The following is a 21,193-nucleotide window of genomic DNA, read 5'->3' on the forward strand; positions in this document are numbered from 1 at the left end:
TGCCTGACCAAAAATGGAAAAAAATTCTGTAAAAATACAGATTTGCATATTTCATCAGACTATATTAGTCTATAATTGCAAATAAAGGAGAGTTAATTACATTCTAATTAAAGTAAACAAGACTTGCTTAAATCAAGATTTACGTCATAAAAAACAGCATATCTGTCAGGGTACAAAGAATCTTCAGCTGGTTATCTTTTAATATCAGTATTTTCATCCTATTAACCAAGCACATTTTAACTTTCAAATTAACATTGCAAATAAGTTCTGTTGAATAAGTTGAGACTGTAGGTAATCAGAGAAAGCACACTGAAGAGACAAATGTTTGTAACTTAAGAAGTTCAAGGTCATCGAAAGCATTATAAGGAATCATGTTACACTTTCATTGCACTGTTTACACAGATTGCATAATTGCTATAAATAGCACATGAGGAATCTTACAGCCCAGCTTTACCATAAAACCTCTATCACTTTGACCACTCTTTTAATTGACCACTCAATTTTTTTCCTCAAAAAGTAATTTTATTTTATCCTTACCAAGTCAACCATAAATGGAAATTAGAACTTTCTCTATCTCTATTTATTTGACCACCCTATCATGACAAACTGTTATGAGCAATTTCTTTTAGATAACATACAGAGCACAATAAATGACGGTTCAGAATATGTCAAAGTTGGGATTCAGGAAAGTTGCCTTTACATGATTTCACTATGAACTGTCAAAAAAGTTGAACTTTCTAATAATTCTACACTAAAATTATTTTGGCTTTGATGATTTCCTAATTAATTAATTCAATTATTTAAAATCATATTATTTATTTTTTTGGGTGAATTGATAGGGTTTATACAGTACAAGAATCACATACAATGTACGTCAAATTTTGACAAAAAATGACAAAAAAATTCCTTAAAAATACACATTTGCATATTTCATCACAATTTTAACAAATCTAAGTTGGCTTATCCCTAGGGACCTGTATACCAAATAACAAAGCTGCCTGATCAGCGGTTATGAAGAAGAAGATTTTTTACCAAAAACGCCTTTTTTGGCATTAGTTTGCTTATTTTGAACAATATCAAAAAATTAAAAAACTTGTTTCTCAAAATCATATTTTTCATCTACGCAACAAATATCGAATCAGTAAGTACTGCGGTTCTCAAGATATTTGAGTTGACGGACGCCTCACAAACGGACATACATACATACATACATACATACATACAGACTGATGCCGGACGCCGGACGGATACCCATCCGACCAAAGTCCCTGAAGCTACTATAGACATGGATATATGACTGTATGAAATTATCTCACTAAGGTCATCCTAGGGACTTGTAAACCAAATATTAAAGCTGTCTGACCAGCGGTTTTGAAAAAACAAGCGACTCAACAGTTGACAGAGCTCTGCTGCGTTATGTAGAGAATAACCTTTTTGACACATGTATTGATAAAGAAGGTGGATATCTTTGATAGCTCATTTCAGGATGGCCTCACCAAAAATTGAAAAAAAAATTCCGTAAAAATACAGATTTGTTTCATCACAATTTTAACAAATCTAAGTTGGGTTATCCCTACGGACCTGTATACCAAATAACAAAGCTGTCTGACCAGTGGTTATGAAGGAGATTTTTTACCTAAAACGCCTTTTTTGGTGCTAATTTGCATATTTTCAACAATATCAAAAAATTAATAAAAAATAGTTTCTCAAAATCATATATTTTATCCACACAACAAATATCAAATCAGTAAGTACTGCAGTTGTCAAGATATTTGAGTGGACGGACGCCTAACAAACGGATATACATACATACATACATACATACATACATACATACATATATACATACATACATATAGACTGACGGTGCACGCCGGACGGATACCCATCGCACTAGCTTTTATAGACTAAATTAGTCTATAGTAGCTAATAAACGAGAGTTAATTACATTCTAATTAAAGTAAACAAGACTTGCTTAAATCAAGATTTACGTCATAAAAAACAGCATATATGTATCTGTCAGGTTATAAAGAATCTTAAGCTGGTTATCTTTATCAGTATTTCCATCCTATTAACAAAGCACATTTTAACTTTCAAATTAACATTGTTAAGTAAGTTCTGTTGAATAAGTTGAGACTGTACGTACTCAGAGAAAGCACACTGAAGAGACAAATGTTTGAAAGTTAAGAAGTTCAAGGTCATCAAAAGCATCATGTAACACTTTCATTGTACTGTTTACACATTGTATAATTGCTATAAATAGCACATGAGGAATCTTACAGCCCAGCTTTACCATAAAAACCCTATCACTTTGACCACTCTTTTAATTGATCACTCTATTTTTTTCCTCAAAGAGTAATTTTATTTTATCCTTACCAAGTCAACCATAAATGGAAATTAGAACTTTCTCTATCTCTATTTATTTGACCACCCTATCATGACAAACTATTATGAGCAATTTCTTTTAGATAACATACAGGGCACAATAAATGACGGTTCAGAATATGTCAAAGTTGGGATTCAGGAAAGTTGCCTTTACATGTTTTAATCCTCCAAGATGGTAGGCATTTCACTATGAACTGTCAAAAAAGTTGAACTTTCTGATAATTCTACACTAAAGTATTTTGGCTTTGATGATTTCCCAATTAATTCAATTATTTAAAATCATATTATTTTTTCTGGGTGAATTGATAGGGTTTATACAGTACAAGAATTACATACAATGTAAGTCAAATTTTGACCCAAAATGACAAAAAAATTCCTTAAAAATACATCTGTGCATATTTCATCATAATTTGAACAAATCTAAGTTGGGTTATCCCTATGGACCTGTATACCAAATAACAAAGCTGTCTGACCAGTGGTTATGAAGAAGAAGATTTTTTACCAAAAACGCCTTTTTTGGCATTAATTTGCCTATTTTCCACAATATCAAAAAAAAAAAAAAAAAAAAAAAAAAAAAAAAAAAAAAAAAAAAAAAAAAATTTTTCAAAATCCTATTTTTCATCTACACAACAAACATCAAATCAGTAAGTACTGTGGTTCTCAAGATATTTGAGTGGACGGACGCCTTACAAACGGACATACATACATACATACATACATACATACAGACTGACGACGGACGCCGGACGGATACCCATCCCAATAGCTTCTATAGACTATAGTCCATAGTAGCTAAAAATGTACATTTGAAGGCTGTTGAAAACATAAATACTGTAAAGTTGATTTTTTTTTTGGACAACAGATGCTGTAACATACCAAGCCAAGTGGGTGAAAATACATGTTGTTTTGGCTCAATACTGCTTTTTACTGACTTGGCTGATGGGGAAGTGATACGGTTATTACTGTCTGGCAGGAAAAGGGTTAAGATAACTTACTGTGAACACAGTGAAAACAGCTGATTGATATTCTGTACTGCTGCAAGGACATTTATTTTGGAATCGGCTTCAGAGAAAACATGTCTGATTACCAGACACCAAGGGTAATTTTAGATTCTAATTCAGGGGTTGTAGCTCGGAATAGCCCAAAAATGTGAATCCTTGATAGCCAAATTGGGTATTTTGTGAAGACAACAGGCGTGCATTGGAAGGCCATAGGGTACTATACTTCAACCAAGTTGTTGACAAATCGCTTCAGAAATGACTGAGAAATGGCTGGTTACAGATGAGGGATGGACATGACTTCGGATTCGGATTCAGAAAATATGAGTCTGAATACCAGATGTCAAGGCTAATTTTGGATCCTTATTCATACGATGTAGCTCTGAATAGCCTAAAAAAGTGAATCTTTGGTGGTCAAATTGGATTATTTTGTGAAAAAAAAGTGACGTGCATTGAGTGGTCATAGGGTACTATACTGAGGCCAAGTTGTTCTAAAATCGCTTTACAAATGACCGAGATATCATTGGAGACGGATGCATGGACGGACGGAGGGGACCTAATCTACTAGTCCCCTGCGCTAGCGCGGGGACTAATAAAACCAGGTCCAAATTAAGATATCACTCATATTTCAAATGAACTGCAATTCTATTAAACATGGCGAGTTTTCGTTTAATGTTTGTATGCCTTGATGAGTTGCTAGTCTTGTAAAGTTATTTTCATCTCCCTTTTTCATAAGTACATGGTCTTTCAATCAATAAGATTTCCACACACACCACAGCACAGAATACACTATTGCTAAGATTGTGTACATCACAGTTAGGCAAAAGTAATAAAATTCTTTGTTTTGCGCCCACTCAAATGTTTGAAAACATGAGTGGGAAGGCGGTACAAAAACACTTACAAGAAAATTAAAACAAATACCAGTAAGTTATATTTTCTTGACATTTCCGTGTAACAACACAAGTGTCTTTAAAAAATCATCAAAAACTTCCTTTCATTGTGATCATCATAAGTTATACTACAAGATGTGAAATTTTGTAAACAAAGAGTTGTAGGCAGAATAGCTACTCAGAAAAATCCTATTCAAACCATTGACAGTAGAAAAAACCTAGTATGTCCAAACAAAGAATTAAATTACCGTACTTTGGCCTTAATTGGGATAAATTAAATGCAGTGTTTACCTATAATTGTGGCAGATAAAAAAAATACCGCAATTATACAGTGTCGCTCAAATTTGATCAGAATTGGTACATACCAGTATGGGTACCAAAGATCAACAATAAATGTTGTTTCTATCTGTTCAGAGCACGAAAATTCTACGTTGATGTTATGACAATGATTTCTGCACAGTACAACCAGAAAAACAACAAGAAATATTTAAACCAGAAAAACAAGAATGACAAAAGTAATTAAGGTCTGAAACTTTAGGTACTAGAAAATTAGCAACATGCATAGCAGGAAGGCAGCTAGCCCCCCTTAGTTTGACCATAGACGGTCTTCCTCCCCTCTACTGACGGTCTTCCTCCACTCTACTGTCTATGGTTTGAGCAGGTCTGTTAATATGTAACAGTTCATAAACGATGACAGGAAGTGACTCAAGTCAGGGGAGTAATCCTGTTTCAAGCCTGTTTCAGAATTTTGCTTTTTCTTACCTCATTTGCACATTTTTGACACTGATGTGTTCATTTGAACAAATTCACATCTCAACCCCTACATCTACCTGTACACCAAATACTGAGACGGTAGCTTTGGCGGTATGGGAGCCTTTGTGTGTGACGGACATACATCCGCACATACCCACAAATATACAGACATACAGACGCCACTTAGACTCATCATACAAGCTCTTTTTGGTATTTATATATAAAACCAAATATGAGCTAAAAATAGCATCAATGACATTGTGGCGCTCCCATATGGATGGTAACACAAGTAAAGGAGTGAGAAATTTGTGAGCAATGCCTGGTGTGTGTGTGTGTTTATTGTATGAGGGTGCCTCATGAGTTCTATACCATGCAGCAGATCCCATATGGATGGTAACACAAGTAAAGGAGTGAGAAATTTGTGAGCAATGCCTGGTGTGTGTGTGTGTTTATTGTATGAGGGTGCCTCATGAGTTCTATACCATGCAGCGGATCCGAGTCAGAAAATCTGTAACAACCACACTATACTATAGGACGCTTGGTGAACTACTACTTAAAAGTGAGCTTCAGCAGAGTGGTTTGACTGGGATGTCTGTGTTAGGTGATAGGGTAATGTACATTGAGAGTCTGAGTTCCACCCAGAATTTATGTAGCTTGTAGTTCATTGATTGACACAAAATTATGTCTAAAATTGGAAATGATTATTATTTGACTTTATGGTAATGATGATGGGAAAATCTGGTCCAAAACCAGCAGACAGACTATGCACATATCCTCATCTAGGTCCATCATTAGGGATTGTGGTCTTGTGTATGATAGGTGGTGTGTTGTACGGGTTATGTTGGGACTAAAAATTTTGCAAAAATAAATGGATGACCCAGCAATTAGTCAGTAGCTGGATGGTTGGTGAGGTGAAGTGTGTGGAAGTTGGTCAAGTTTTTGACATGGACAGACATATATACATGCATTGTACACACTTGAAGAAATAGAAAAAATTTGAGAATATAGTATTGAATGAAAAATATAGTTGACAATGACAGAAAATAAACTTTGTATCTCTTCACCAAATGGTGATCAGTAAGTTGCCAATCACTTAAAGGGGAAGTTCACCAAGGATGATTTTTACATATGTGGTAGCTCTGTGGTCATTTACCCAGGAAAAACTATTTTCACCATTTATAACTCGCAAGATTTTTTACAAAAACCGTTAAAATAGTACAGGAAGTTGCCCATGTAATTTGAATCATGGGAAAAAAAGCTCCAATCTTGGAGCTTGCATAATGTGATATGGAAGGGACTATCTCCGGACAGGTATGGCCCCCACATTGTCCACTCACAGTAACACAGTGGTAAACAGCAACACAAAATCTGACAGTGGACAGTTTATTAAAAGTGAATCATCGTGTATGCAAGGATACTCAGTATAAACAAAAGTTAAAACCCACAGACTTGTTTAAGCATGGATGTGTGGACAATGCCATACCCATGGAGAAATGGTCCCTTCCATATCACATTATGCAAGCTCCAAGCTTGGCGCTTTTTTCCCATGATTCAAATTACATGGGCAACTTCCTGTATTATTTCTATCGGTTTTTGTAAAAAATCTTGCAAGTTATAAATGGCGAAAATAGCTTTTCCAGGGTAAGTGACCACAAAGCTAGCACATATGTAAAAATCATCCTTGGTGAACTTCCACTTTAAAAAGAAAATAAAATGAAAAGTTTCAATCAAGTAGGGTGTAAATAAATATTTTACACCCTACTTGGGTGGACCAAGGACCAACTCTGGTATACTACATCTTTGGTGTCTAGGTAGCTGTGGTCTAGGTAGCTGTGGAATGACATTGATGCAACGGGTGCATCAGGCCTGTGACTTGCATAATAAAGTAATCTGAGGAACGTTCAATAAAATTGACCCATCTCTGCCGGTAATGACCATTGAAGGAACTTTTGATTACATCACACATAACAATGCCCTCACTGCCTCTAGTGTCATGATGGCACATACTGTACACATGGTTTGGTGGAATTTTAGAAATGGTATGGGATCGAGCATGTTGTTGTAATCAGCCATTTTGGATCATATAATGAAACAAATTAATGTGCACAAGAATGCAGCCATATCACGTTTAAACAAAATCAGTCTATCGAAGGACAGTGACCTATGTTTATGTTTTAAAGACAAAAAAATCACACCAAAATTGGCTGTCTATTGACCGTATGGATCATAGCAGTAAATTAGTAGACATGCATATGCATGCCATAGGACTTTATCTTTGTACCAAGTCTCAACAACATTGGATAAGGAATATTTGCATATGATTAAGCCTCAAAAACATGAAGAAATCCAAAAATGACCATCTGGCAGCGATATTGGGGAAAAATGACAATCTGGCAACCATATTGGAACATGTCACGAGTACATTGACATGTATACGTAGCCATAGTGCATGATCTTTGTGCCAAGTTTGGACAAAATCAGTGTAATGACCTTTGAATTAAGCTTCAAAGACATGCAAAATTCCAACAAAATGGCAGTTCTGCAGCCATATTGGCTCCTATTGCAAGGTTAATTGATACATGCATATGTATGTCATAGTTCTTTGCCTTTGTGCCATGTTTGAACAGAATTGGTTCAAGGATATTTGAGTTATAGTTCAAAGACATGAACAAGCGACCTAGCGGCCGATATAGCTCCGCTGTGTTTATGTAGAGAATAACTATTTTTGACACATGTTGATGAAGGTGGAAATCTTTGATAGCTCAATGCAGTGGCCAGAAAAAAAGTGGCTAAAATAGCTGCAAAAATACACAATTGAAGATTTCATCATACTTTGAATATATGACATCGGATCATCCCGAAGAACATGTCAACCAAAGCTATCTGATGAGTAGTTTTTTGAGAATAAAACTTTCTGACCAAAAATGGCAACAATTGCCCCAAAAATAAAAATCGCAGATTTCATCATAATTTCAATAGATCAAATTTAGTTCATCTGTAGGAACCTGCATATCGAATTTCAAAGCTATCAGACTAGTACTTTTCTAGAAACACATTTTTTGACCAAAAATGGGAAAATTGCCCCCATTGCAAAAATACCAAATTGCAGATTTCCTCATTGTTGAAATAAATATCATTTTTTGACCAAAAATGGCAAAAATTGCCCCAAAAATACCAAATTACATATTTCATCAGAAATTAAATATATATAACCTAGTTTATCTATAGAAACCTGTATACCAAATTTCAAAGCTATCTGATGAGTAGTTTTGGAAATACACATTTTTTGACCAAAAATGGCAGAAATTGCCCCAAAAATACAAAATTACAGATTTCATCAGAAATTCAATATATATTACTTAGCTCATCTGTAGAAACCTGTATACCAAATTTCAAAGCTATCAGATGAGTAGTTTTGGAAATACACATTTTTTGACCAAAAATGGCAAAAATTGCCCCAAAAATACAAAATTGCAGATTTCATCATAATTTCAACAATTATCATTTAGTTCATCTGTAGGAACCTGTATACCAAATGTCAAAGCTATCTGATGAGTAGTTTTGGAAATACACATTTTTTGACCAAAAATGGCAGAAATTGCCCCAAAAATACAAAATTACAGATTTCATCATAAAATTGAATATATATTACTTGGTTCATCTATAGGAACCTGTATACCAAATTTCAAAACTATCAGACAAGTATTTTTTGAGAAATACATTTTTTGAACAAAAATGGCAAAAATTGCCTTAAAAATGTAAATTTGCATATTTCTGCACAATTTGAACAAATCTAAAAAAGATCATCCCTAGGGACATACGTACCAAATATCAAAGCTATCTGACCGGTAGTTTTGAAGAAGAAGATTTTTAAAGATTTTTTTACCAAAAATGACAAAAATTGCCTTTAAAAATACAAATATGCAAATTTCACCACGATTTGAACAAATCTGACTGAAGTCACCCTAAGTAAACTGCATATCAAATTTCAAAGCAATCGGACAAGTGCTTTCAGAGGAGAAGATTTTTTTACCAAAAACACCAAAAAATGCCCCAAAAATACAAATATGCAAATTTCATCACGATTTGAAGAAACTTAAGTGAGGTTATCCCAAGTGAACTGCATATAAAATTTCAAAGCAATTGGACTTGCGGTTTCAGAGGAGAAGTCAATTGTTGACGGACGACAACAGACGATGGACGACGACAGAAAATCAACCTATTTGATAAGCTCCGCGTCGCTGACAGCGGAGCTAAAAAGCACAAAATATGGCCACCTTGCAGCCATATTGGATTGTGTCGAAAATAAATCGATGTGCATCTGTAGGTCATAGTGCTATGCCTTTGTGCCAAGTTTGAACAGAATCAGTTCAAGGATGTTTGAGTTATGTTTCAAAGACAAGAAAAATCGCAAACAAAATGGCCGCCTCATGCCCACATTGGATTGTATCACAATATAATTCTACATGCATATGTGGGCCATAGTGTTATGCCTTTGTGCCAAGTTTGAACAGAATTGGTTCAAGGACGTTTGAGTTATGGTTCAAAGACATGAAAAATCGCAAAAATATGGCCACCTTGCGGCCATATTGAATCGTATCGCAAAATAAATCGATGTGCATCTTTAGGTCATAGTGCTATGCCTTTGTGCCAAGTTTGAACAATTTGGTTCAGCAGTGTCTGAGAAACTGCTGCAGACGGACGAACGCACGGACGGGACCCAATCTATAAGTCCCCACAGGACTTCGTCCGCGGGGACTAAAAATAATACAAGGCATGTATCATCAAACTTTGTACATTTCTGACACCATTTCAACTATACGAACACCCATGCCAAACATCAAAATGATAAAATTAGTGGTTTTGAGAACAAATTGAACATAATGGTTTTCACAAAAAAGCTAAAAAAGTGACTTTAAAATGATTCAATCAAAAAAAGAAAAAAGACCGTGACCATCAGACCAAATTTCAGAAAAAGTTACTGAAGCGTTTCTGAGATACCTCCGTCCAAGGCATACAGCCCACTATGTTGGGCATATAGGCCGGCGCCATCACATTAGTACTTTGGGCATTTCAAGGTAAGTTCTAGCTTTTATTTGTATTATTATCAAGTTCAATAACAAATAATTCCAAGCTGTAACTAGCTAACTAGCTAGCAAGCCATAAAAAGTTTCTTGTACAAACTGTACCTCTTTTCTATGACAGCCAAGTCAGATACTACACAATATCTACCTTTTAGAATAATGCTAAATTCTGCATGAAACACAAATTTTGATATCACATATTCATCAACATCAACAACAGTGGGCCACTTGAATGTATTTTTGTACCCTGCTGTCATGTATTGAACTGTTGCTAACTCTCCTGATTTAGCTTCCACAACTTCTCCAATAAAATAACCTTGATCGTAAGCTACTGCTACAGGCACACCCTGACGAGTAAATTCATAGTGAAAATTCCAGATTCCTCATTATCAGATAACTCATCATCAGAACAAACAGGCTCTAAATCAGATTCGGAATCCAAAACAGGTGAAATCTGATCATGCTTTCATTTCCTACTTTCAGGCAGACTACCAGACTGTTGTGCAAAATCAGATGAATGATTATCTGCAGCTGCAGAAGGATTGGAATTTAAATAAGAAATAAAATCTGTTTTGAGACAATCAAATGACTTTCTACCCATTATTAGCCTGTCATCTTTTCTACCTAACACTTTTGTAACATATCTGATTTCATTTTTCAGAATGCTGGTTTGTTGTGTTTTAGATGTGGCCTTTGACATTACCTTTGCAACATCACTTGCATTCTTGCATGGTCCACCATGACCAAATACACATGCTGTGATGGTTTGCAGACCAGCTGCTTTTGCAACTTCTTTCTCTTGGTTTTTTTTTTACGACACTCTTCCAATCTCTCTTGTGTTTTAATTTTAACATCTTTCTCAATGATTTTATATTTTTGTCGCATTGCTGAAGCTTTTGATCGAGCAAATTTTAGCAAATGTTGTTGCTGATCAAAGCTTTTAGAAAATAACCACTCTGAGATGGTGCGATTCGTTTTCACCATTTGTATACTTGAATGGCAAAACAGTGATGCATGTCGACGTTTAAACATGCCAAAGTCAAGATCCCCAAACTCATATTCACTTACCAGATTTGTCAATTTACAATGTTTCATTTAATTTCTGAGTTCCTGGGTGGGTTTTGAACTGTACTTTCCCCCTGGGAAGAAGTCTACAAGTTGTCGTTCAGTGACCACAATAAATGATGTCATCAAGCTTTCCAATGTACTTTTAGTCAGTGGTGAAGTAGTGAAATCATCACAGAACAAGCTGTCATAGACTTCATCTTAAAGGGGATTGTATATGTCACCGAACACTCCATTTTGGTCTTTTGCCATCAGTGATGTTGAATCTGTTGACCACTCTTTAAACTTTTCAAGCATTGCTTGAATATAGATATATTGGTCAACATATTCAACATCACTTTGTAGCATTGACCAAAATGGACCTGTTACTTTATAATACAGTATCCCAAGGGCTCTTGTCAATGCAACTAGCTGTTGACAATAACAATCAAGTAGGACACTTCCAAGTTTCATATTCGTGGTCTCAAAGTAATTTGTTAGGAAATCTGATATTTCTGTGGCATGATGAACTAAAGTGGCAGCTCCAAGAAAGAAATTATTTAAGCGGTTCATTCTAAAACTTCTTTCTATGACTTCTTTTTCAGGTTTTCACCCAGAAAGGACAACCACTTCATTCTGCAACCATTTTTCTCATCTCCTCTTGGTCCTAGCACATCACACCCTGTCCTGACAAACCTACAAGTAGCTAAACCTGAGGCTGAGTGGAATAATAATAATAATAATAATTTATTCTTCTAAAGCGTATAACATAGAATACACTATCTCTATACGCTGTACAGTTAAAATCTGAAAAAAATTTTTACACAACACAATAAAATACATACAATGCATTGGTTCACTAGTCTATAAAATACACAAAGGTAAAACAATTTAAAATTTAAAAAACATTTTGTCAATAAAAAGTCTAAAAAGCTGTTTTAAAAAGGTAAGTTTTGACCTGCGATTTAAAATTATTAAAAGTGTTGGTTGATCGAATGGCCTCTGGTAGCTTATTCCACAGCTTAGGAGCACACACCGAGAAAGCTCTATCTCCATAACTCTTATTCGTCTTAATTTTTGGCTGAATTAGTGAATCTCTGGAATTTCGATGAGGCATCACGACCTAAACCGTGACCTAGCTCTAACACTAGTTGTTGTTCGATTTCCCTCAATTTTGACTCAACAGCTGTGCTAAGACCAAGAAGAAAAGGAGCATTACAGAATAAAAAGTGGGTGTCCATTTCTGTTCCAAAATATTCAGTTTTGTATTCAGTTAAAAGATTATTAAATGTTTGTTTACACTAGATCTGTCACCCATTACAGCAAACATTTTCTGAAGCAAAGTTTTGAAAATGGCATCACGCTAAAGGTTATCACACTCTGAATATAAATCACTCAATTCATCAATCATTGAGATAACATTGTCCAGTAAAGTGGAGCTATTCTCGACTGCAACTGGCGAAAAACCAAGTGACATTGTGTTGTTTTTTTTTCAAGAATTATTTGTTTACCAATTATCTTTCTTTGATGGCGTGAGGTACAATCAGTGTGCAAGTCAAACCGCTCTGTTAAAAAGCCTTCCTCTGCCACTTGATACAGGGATTACCCTGGCTCAAGAACGGCATGAGATAAAATCGCACATGAAAAAAAACAGTGGGAGAATTTCAAAGTCTGTGGGAACCGGACCTAACTTTCCCTTATTTTCTGCATATTGGTTAATTTGCATAACAATACACTCAGTGAGACAGTTTTCGGATGACCTCAGTTTTCAAACATTTAATGACATGCTGTTCGTTATACTCACTTCGCTCCGTTTTGATAGCGTTTTACAACTCATGCTACAGCATATTAAGTCAGGTGACGCTGCCGTCCCGTTTTGGATTTTTTTTTTGGTAAAAGCTATTTCGGGTGCTACAAACTTGGTGAAGTTAGCCACATCGTACAATACGAGGTGTAGAACGCAACACACTGGGACAGCCCGTGTCCGATATCTAGAAGCGCTATACACGTTGAAATATAGTTGCGTCGTCCATGGATTAAACGTAACTAATTATCACGAAATATTTCCATATAGTTTTCTAAACACATCGAAATTGAAAATCAGGGTTCGAAGTTTCAAAATATCAATATTTAGCCCCTTATCACATTCAAAATACGACATCCGATTACTGCGATAGCAGTCCGATTACATGCACTCAACATGGGGGCAAAAATTTGGCAACTTTGACCCCCTAAATGCCACTTCTGTCGGTGTTAACAGTTTGAGGATAAACACAATAGAGTTTCGATGGATATGGTAATAAGATTTCGTTGTGCTCGTCATTTATGAAACGGCTTTGGGCGAAATTCACTACCCTGTCCGAAAACTGTCATTCTGAGTGTAGTTGTAATCGGAGGCGATCAAATCCATACTTTCTAGTGCGGGAGTAATGGAAGTACAGTAGTCCAGAATAGTGCATATTTGTTTTTTCTTCGCACTACCACTCGTACTGGACACGAATATTCCTTCGAAAGCGCCATTTTGAGCGACGACAACACACTGTACATCAGCAATGAACACTTGCTGTATCGACTCCAATGATTTGTCAATGAACGCAAAACTTCCTGTTGGAAACCAATCACAAACGCTGTTGAAACGGGTAACTCTGCAACAGCTTTTTTCTAGCGTAATTATAGCGCTCTCTACGGCCACACAATGAGTAGTTTTTTACTGAAAACCTGCCAAATGTTACCGATGAATTTAGATCGCGTAAAGGTATCACGTACGCGCCATTTGAATTATCTAAGCGACTTTTTTGCCCAATTGATTTTTTCTGAATGCGATTTTTCTGATTTTTGAGCGTAAATATCGCGTTATCGCGCCCCAAAGTGATCCCTGTTGATACTTTGCCAAAATATGTGCTCTGTCTACAAAATTTTGTACTGTAGAAGCACAGGGGAGGTCCTTGTCATTTATGTGTTCATCATGCAACCACTTACTCACACATTTAATACCTTTTTTGACATTTTTGGATGATACCTCACACTCACCTGCTAATTCCATAGAACACATTTCTAAAGCATCAGTGTATTTATTTTTAGACCCTTCCCTAGTTTGGAAAGAACAAGCACTACTCTGTTGATTATGCAATGCCCCCTGAAGGTCTAAGACCTCTGCTTTCAAACTCTTTACTTGACTGGACAATATTTTCATTCTTTCTGTATTAGTTAGATTGACAAGCTTATATTTACTATGCAGAGTTTGTGATCCATGAACTTGGCCCTTTAATTGTGCACTTTTGGCTTTATCAAAGTTAGTTGTGTCTCTTTGTGTGTTAATTTCCTGCTCCTGTCTCTCTAACTTCTTTAACTTTCTCAAGTTTCGTTGGTAGTCTGCTGTGCATTTCACTTGTCTTAGCTGATTTTGCATGTTTCTCATCATTTTCTCCTTTGCAACAATTCTTGCTTTTAACTCTGATTTTTTTGTCTCTGTGTTCTGAATTGCTTTAGTTTTTCCTTCAATGCATTTTGAAAGTTTGTAAACTTCTCTCTGTTTTTCTGCAACAACATCTGTCAGGGCAGATATCTTAACTTTCTGTGTTTCAGTTGAACTGTCCTCTGAGTACTCCTGTGACCAGATCTTGAGGGAGAACATTTCTTGATTTTTTTCTTGGAATTTGATAAGGTGGAAGGAGCAGCCTGACTGCAATCTACACAGAACATCTCTTCTTTGAAACTATCCCCTGCGTCATTATCACAAGACTTACTCTTATTAAGTTTGCGGAACCTGTGTCATACTCTATCAATTTCTTTCATGAGAAATTTTGAGTCAGGGATAGTTGATTCAAGATCTGGATTTAATGTATGCAGAAAGTGCATCAAATGCACACTAGTAAGCTTTTCAGATTGAAAAAAACTCAGACAGTTCTAGCACTAAACCATTCGTCATATGGCATTCCCTTGCTGATGATGGTAACTCGCTAAAGTCATGCACATGCTTTCATTGAAAACTTGCCTATATAATTGACGTTGACTGCTGTCTTATCATAAAATTCCTTTCTGGACTCATCTGACTGACTGAGTGCCCTATCTACAGCATCCCTGATGTGTGACTGAAAGAGGTGACGAGGGTAGTGTGGAAACAGCATACTGGGCCAAGTACGTGCTTTCTCCCAGGAAGAACTACATTCTGTCATCAGGACATAAACTTGCAGAAGGAGCCTATTAGTTAGTGGCAACGCTGGCAGTTTTTGACACCTACCTCTACCCCTAGCTAGGAATGTAGCCCTGAGACTATACATTGTATCATCAGCTGAAATGAAATAAAAAAATTATTTAATACTATGACATCACTTCCTAGGAAAGACAACTGACAATGCAGAGGCCAGTTTCAAAGCATTTTGTTGTAGCACTAGCCTACTCCTATCACCTCAACTTCTCAAGTCCTTAAACTGCAGGGATACATATTTTCTAGAGGTTATTAAAATACATGTACCAGAGAATATTTATGTAATCCAGGAGTTTCTCATAATTTGATAATAACTTTGTTTAAAAAGATAGAAAAGTTTCTTTTTAGAATGGGAAAATTATTTCAGAGTTCCGAGTTTTCACATTTGTCAAACACTGCTACCCAGTGACTATATACGCCATCTTAGATTTCTAGAGACTCAGAGAAATTACATATATCCGATGAAATAGATAGTTTTACTTGCACTTGTCGAAACTTTTGAGAAAAAAAAGTTATGATCATTTAATACTAAGTTTTACCATCATTTAATTTTTTTTTCCAACCGATGTCCAAATCAGTGGTGTATTTTTCGCTTGCCGAAACTCGAGGCTGCTCATCTCGGATCAGCCGATAATTTGATTTTTACCACAGGAACACACACGCATCTCACAGAGACGAGCGATCAATTCATATGGGTCCTCGTAAATCTGAACTTTCGACAACAAAATACCATTTGGTGGCTTGAATTTTTGTTTATTTCATAAAATACTTACTTATTTCAGGGAATAGTGTCATTATGTCATCCATTTTTGAGGATGACGTAGGACAGCGATCGCATTCAGACAGATCGCTGATCGCCGCCATTTTGAAGTCTGGTAAATAATCGCAGCACCCTGTTCGATGGGGGCGCGCTCTGTGTTTATTGTTGGTAGTGAAAAATGAAGTTAAAACTCACAAAATGAGCTTTTAAAATATATATTTTTTGATGGAAACGGTTAAAGTTTTGGAGATTTGCGGACATTTTGAAGTTTTTGAATCAAAATTTCACCAGGAAGTTGGTATAGTTGCCAAGAAAAACATACACGATCGGCAGCTCTGAATTCAGAGAATATTTTAATTATAATTAGCAATTTGCCTGTCCAACATCGAGCGCAAGAGGGCGATCCATGACACAGTTGTAATTCATGGATTTGAGAAGTGCGTTCAGAGCAGCCGTAACGGCCGCGATCGTGCGTGACCCGATGGGTCTATGCACGTTTTTTGCAATTTTTATTGATTTCACATGATAACCACTCATATCAATAGAAAGGTGAGATAATTTACTTTCATATAATTCTAATTTTGTAAAAAATATCAAACATACAGCCAAGTTATGACTGTTTAAAAATTGGTCATTTTTTATTTTTTTCATCAATGGATACATTGTACCGGTACATCTCAGTGCACACTGGGTTTGGGATACCTAGTACCAGTAACTGTTTTTTTCATAGTGGTCTTAGATCACAAATTGGACATGTCTCTGAAGTGAACTGGGACTGATCCTGGAGGCCAACTGGGACCAGTCCCAGAGTACTGGACCTGTCCTGGAAGCCAACTGGAACCGGTCCTGGAAGCAAACGGGGACTGGTCATGGAGGCCAACTAAGACAGGTCCCAGAGTGCATTTTGAAGACAACTGGGACTGGTCCTGGAAGCCAACTGGGACTGGTTCTGGACGCCAACTGGGACCGGTCCCAGAGTGCATTTTGAGCCAACTGGGAGTCCCAGTTAGTGGTCCAAGTTGGGGGTTTGAGCTACCCTAAGTTACATACCTCATATTTTCATTAATTTGTCCACGAAATTGAACTATCTTTTCAAATATGTTTTTTTGTAAAATGTTAAACTAACTTTGATCTTCCTATACTTTAATAGTCGCGCCAGCGGCTTATTGACTACGCATGCGCATATTCATGATATACTATGCGAGTAACTGGAAGTGTACCCTACCTTCATGGGCGCCGCCATGTTTTTTTGAGTACTTGTAAATAAACAAATACGAAACGTGCAAATTATTATTTTATAACATGCCATTTATAAAATATTTCTTTTGTTAGACAGTTAGTGTTATTATCCACCTAGTCGCTGATACAAAATATCGTTAATATCACGCATAAAAAATAGACAATGGGAGAAAACTGTCGTGCATACGCAAAGAATGCTGGGATTGAATTTTAGGAAAGCGCCCCCTGTGTCAATAACTAGATTCAAAAATTGCCAGTTTTTAGACGGAACGCTCTAGTTTTCAGCTTGCAAGTGGAAGGTGGACAGTGCGGTTACCATTGCAATGGTAACGATGGCATAATACGTCCCTTGTTTAACACAATAGGCTGTTATCATGGTAAAAATTGCCCATTTTTGTCCAACATTTTTACACATTACAGAAAATCTATACCTGCACTGCTGCAGGGTTTGACGTTATGTACCGTGTACGTACGTGAACTGCTTTCATCAGAGGGAAACTGGGCATAGTTGTCATACAAGCGTATATGAAGTAACAATTAATTCTATTTTTATCATGAATCAATACAAATAACATTGCCCATCTTAACCCCTGGCGTGACACCAAGAGCTGAGCCCCATATAATATTATTTTTGATCACCCAAAATTTAAATGTGAGATGGCTCTGGAAAAGTAACTGCCATCTCCAGCTAGGTTTTTGTCAATAGAAGTCTCAGGGATAGACCTTGACTTTGAATATATACACAATTCTTGGGTGGAGTAATAAAAAATAATGAGGCCTTTTCAGTTTGCTGTGTGATATCTGTCGGGGTATGCCAGCTAGGTTTTTGTCAATAGAAGTCTCAGGGATAGACCTTGACTTTGAATATATACACAATTCTTGGGTGGAGTAATAAAAAATAATGAGGCCTTTTCAGTTTGCTGTGTGATATCTGTCGGGGTATGTGCATAAGTAGATGTCACATCATCACATCTTTAGCAATGGAAGGAAAATGAAAGTAATTTGGTACAGTTATTTTACATCTATATGCTTTTTTCTTTTTTAAAATATTCTAACATTTCACAAATACAGTAAGTCCGTGAAGCATCAAGGATTTCACTCAATTATCACTGGGAATATATATTTATTTAAAAAAACTAACTGAGCAATTTTTCCACACAGTTCTGGATATTCAATCAAACATTCCATATACCTTGACTCGTCTTATTTGGTCAGACCATTTTTTGAGTTGTCAGTTCCACTAATCTATTGATGGATGAATGGACAAGTTGAGACAGAGATAGACAAACTGACATACAGACTGAGTGAGTGATGAAATAGGACCCCTTTGGCATATCCCCATGTGGCCAAAACCACCAATTTGCATAACTTAAATTTGCATGATTTATTGTGGTCACCCTCCATCAGTGCAAAATCACCCCCCCCCCACCCCAAAAAACCCCCAAAAAACCCAAAAAACAAAACCACAAAACAAAAAACATTTTCAAGCAGAGGGCACAGTCCCCCTTCTGAGAGAAACCTGGAGAAAACATCAGCATTTTGTATGTTTGTTTTGAACTTTCACTTCTTTGCCAAGCAAGTTGACCCGGTAGGTATATATTGAGTTTGAATTTAATAGGATTACAGCATGACTGCACCATGAACCTAGTGTGGTATAATACTGCTTATGGATTGATTGTCAATAGCATCACTAAACTACGACAGAGAGCTTGACTTGATTAATACACTTACCCAGAAGTTATGGAATGGATCTTGGTGACCTGGATCATAAAATGTACAATCTTCTCCATATGAGATTTCTGGAAGTGGTTTGCCAAGTTCCTTGTCTAAGTATTTGAGTAATTTCCTGGCATCATCAGCTGTCTATAGGGAGAAAAAGAGGAAAATGATAATTGACTCAAAAGTCCTTAATTCAACATACCTTCGCTGATTTCATTCAAAGTTGGTATGAAGATTGTATGAACTGACATACATATACTTTACAATTTGTTTTTTACCATGAGCCAATATATAGCTACACAAACGATTAAATACTTGGTGTGATCATTACATGAGTTGTGTAAACAGAATATTACTTTCAGAACTGCTTTATTGGAGCAGTTGGTTTTCACTTTCCCAAATCAATAGTGTCACTTTTTGTTGTCTATGCTACCATAACACACTGCTATAGTGTATCCTTTAAGTCAGCTATTTTCTACAAATTTTTTGATGACAAACATCCCGAGTTAAATAAATAGACCAAAATTGTAACCATACATGGCTTCAAGGTACCAGTATATCCCTTTTCCTGCCAGACAGTATCACTTCCCCATCAGCCAAGTCAGTGAGAAGCGGTATTGAGCTAAAAAATGACGTATTTTCACCCACTTGGCTTGGCCTATTATAGCATCTTTAGTCCAAACAAGCGACCTAGTGGCCGATATAGCTTCGCTGTGTTTATGTAGAGAATAACTATTTTTGACACATGTTGATGAAGAAGGTGGAAATTTTTGATAGCTCAATGCAGTGGCCAGAAAAAAGTGGCTAAAATAGCTGCAAAAATACACAATTGAAGATTTCATCGTACTTTGAATATATCACATTAGATCATCCCTGAGAACATGTCAACCAAAGCTATCTGATGAGTAGTTTTTTGGAGAATAAAATTTTCTGACCAAAAATGGCAACAATTGCCCTAAAAAATAAAATTTACAGATTTCATCATAATTTCAAAAGATCAAATTTAGTTCATCTATACAAACCTGTTTACCAAATTTCAAAGCTGTTAGACCAGTACTTTTTGAGAAACACATCTTTTAACCAAAAATGGAAAAAATTGACCCAAAAATTCAAAATTGCAGATTTCATCATAATTTCAATAAATATCATTAAGGTGATCTATAGAAACCTATATACCAAATTTCAAAGCTATCAGATGAGTAGCTTTTGAAAAACACATTTTTTGACCAAAAATGGCAAAAATTGCCTCAAAATTACAAAATTGCAGATTTCATCATAATTTCAATAAATATCATTAAGGTGATCTGTAGGAACCTGTATACCAAATTGCAACGCTATCAGATGAGTAGTTTTGGAAATATACATTTTTTGACCAAAAATGGCAAAAATTGCCCCAAAAATACAAAATTGCAGATTTCATCATAATTTCAATTAATATCATTAAGGTGATCTGTAGAAATCTGTATACCAAATTGCAAAGCTATCAGACAAGTACTTTTTGAAAAACACATTTTTTGACCAAAAATGGCAAAAATTGCCCCAAAAATACAAAATTACAGAGTTCATTCGAAATTCAATATATATTACTAAGTTCATCTATAGAAACCTGTATACCAAATTTCAAAGCTATCAGACCAGTACTTTTTGAGAAACACATCTTTTAACCAAAAATGGCAAAAATTGCCCCAAAAATACAAAATTACAGAGTTCATTCGAAATTCAATATATATTACTAAGTTCATCTATAGAAACCTGTATACCAAATTTCAAAGCTATCAGACCAGTACTTTTTGAGAAATATATTTTTTGACCAAAAATGGCAAAAATTGCCTTAAAAATGCAAATTTACATATTTCTGCACAATCTGAACAAATCTGAAATAGATCATCCCTAGGGACATATGTACCAAATATCAAAGCTATCTTACTGGTAGTTTTGAAGAAGAAGATTTTTAAAGATTTTTTTTACCAAAAATAACAAAAATTGCCTTAAAAATACAAATATGCAAATTTCACCACGATTTGAATAAATCTGACTGAAGTCACCCTAAGTAAACTGCATATTGAATTTCAAAGCAATCGGACAAGCGGTTTCAGAGAAGAAGATTTTTTTAC

General features: G+C 35.8%; 1 protein-coding gene across 1 annotated transcript in view; it reads right to left on the reverse strand.

The window, feature by feature from the left end:
* The window catches only part of LOC139136135 (phosphatidylserine synthase 2-like), a 221,397-nt gene that overhangs the window by 110,534 nt on the left and 89,670 nt on the right, over positions 1–21,193 (reverse strand). Inside the window, exon 4 of the mRNA XM_070707625.1 lies at positions 19,092–19,223. Within this exon, the coding sequence (XP_070563726.1) occupies positions 19,092–19,223 (132 nt within the window). The remainder of the gene's footprint in view (positions 1–19,091; positions 19,224–21,193) is intronic.

Source organism: Ptychodera flava, chromosome 1, assembly GCF_041260155.1.
Source record: "Ptychodera flava strain L36383 chromosome 1, AS_Pfla_20210202, whole genome shotgun sequence".
NCBI classification, from domain to species: domain Eukaryota; kingdom Metazoa; phylum Hemichordata; class Enteropneusta; family Ptychoderidae; genus Ptychodera; species Ptychodera flava.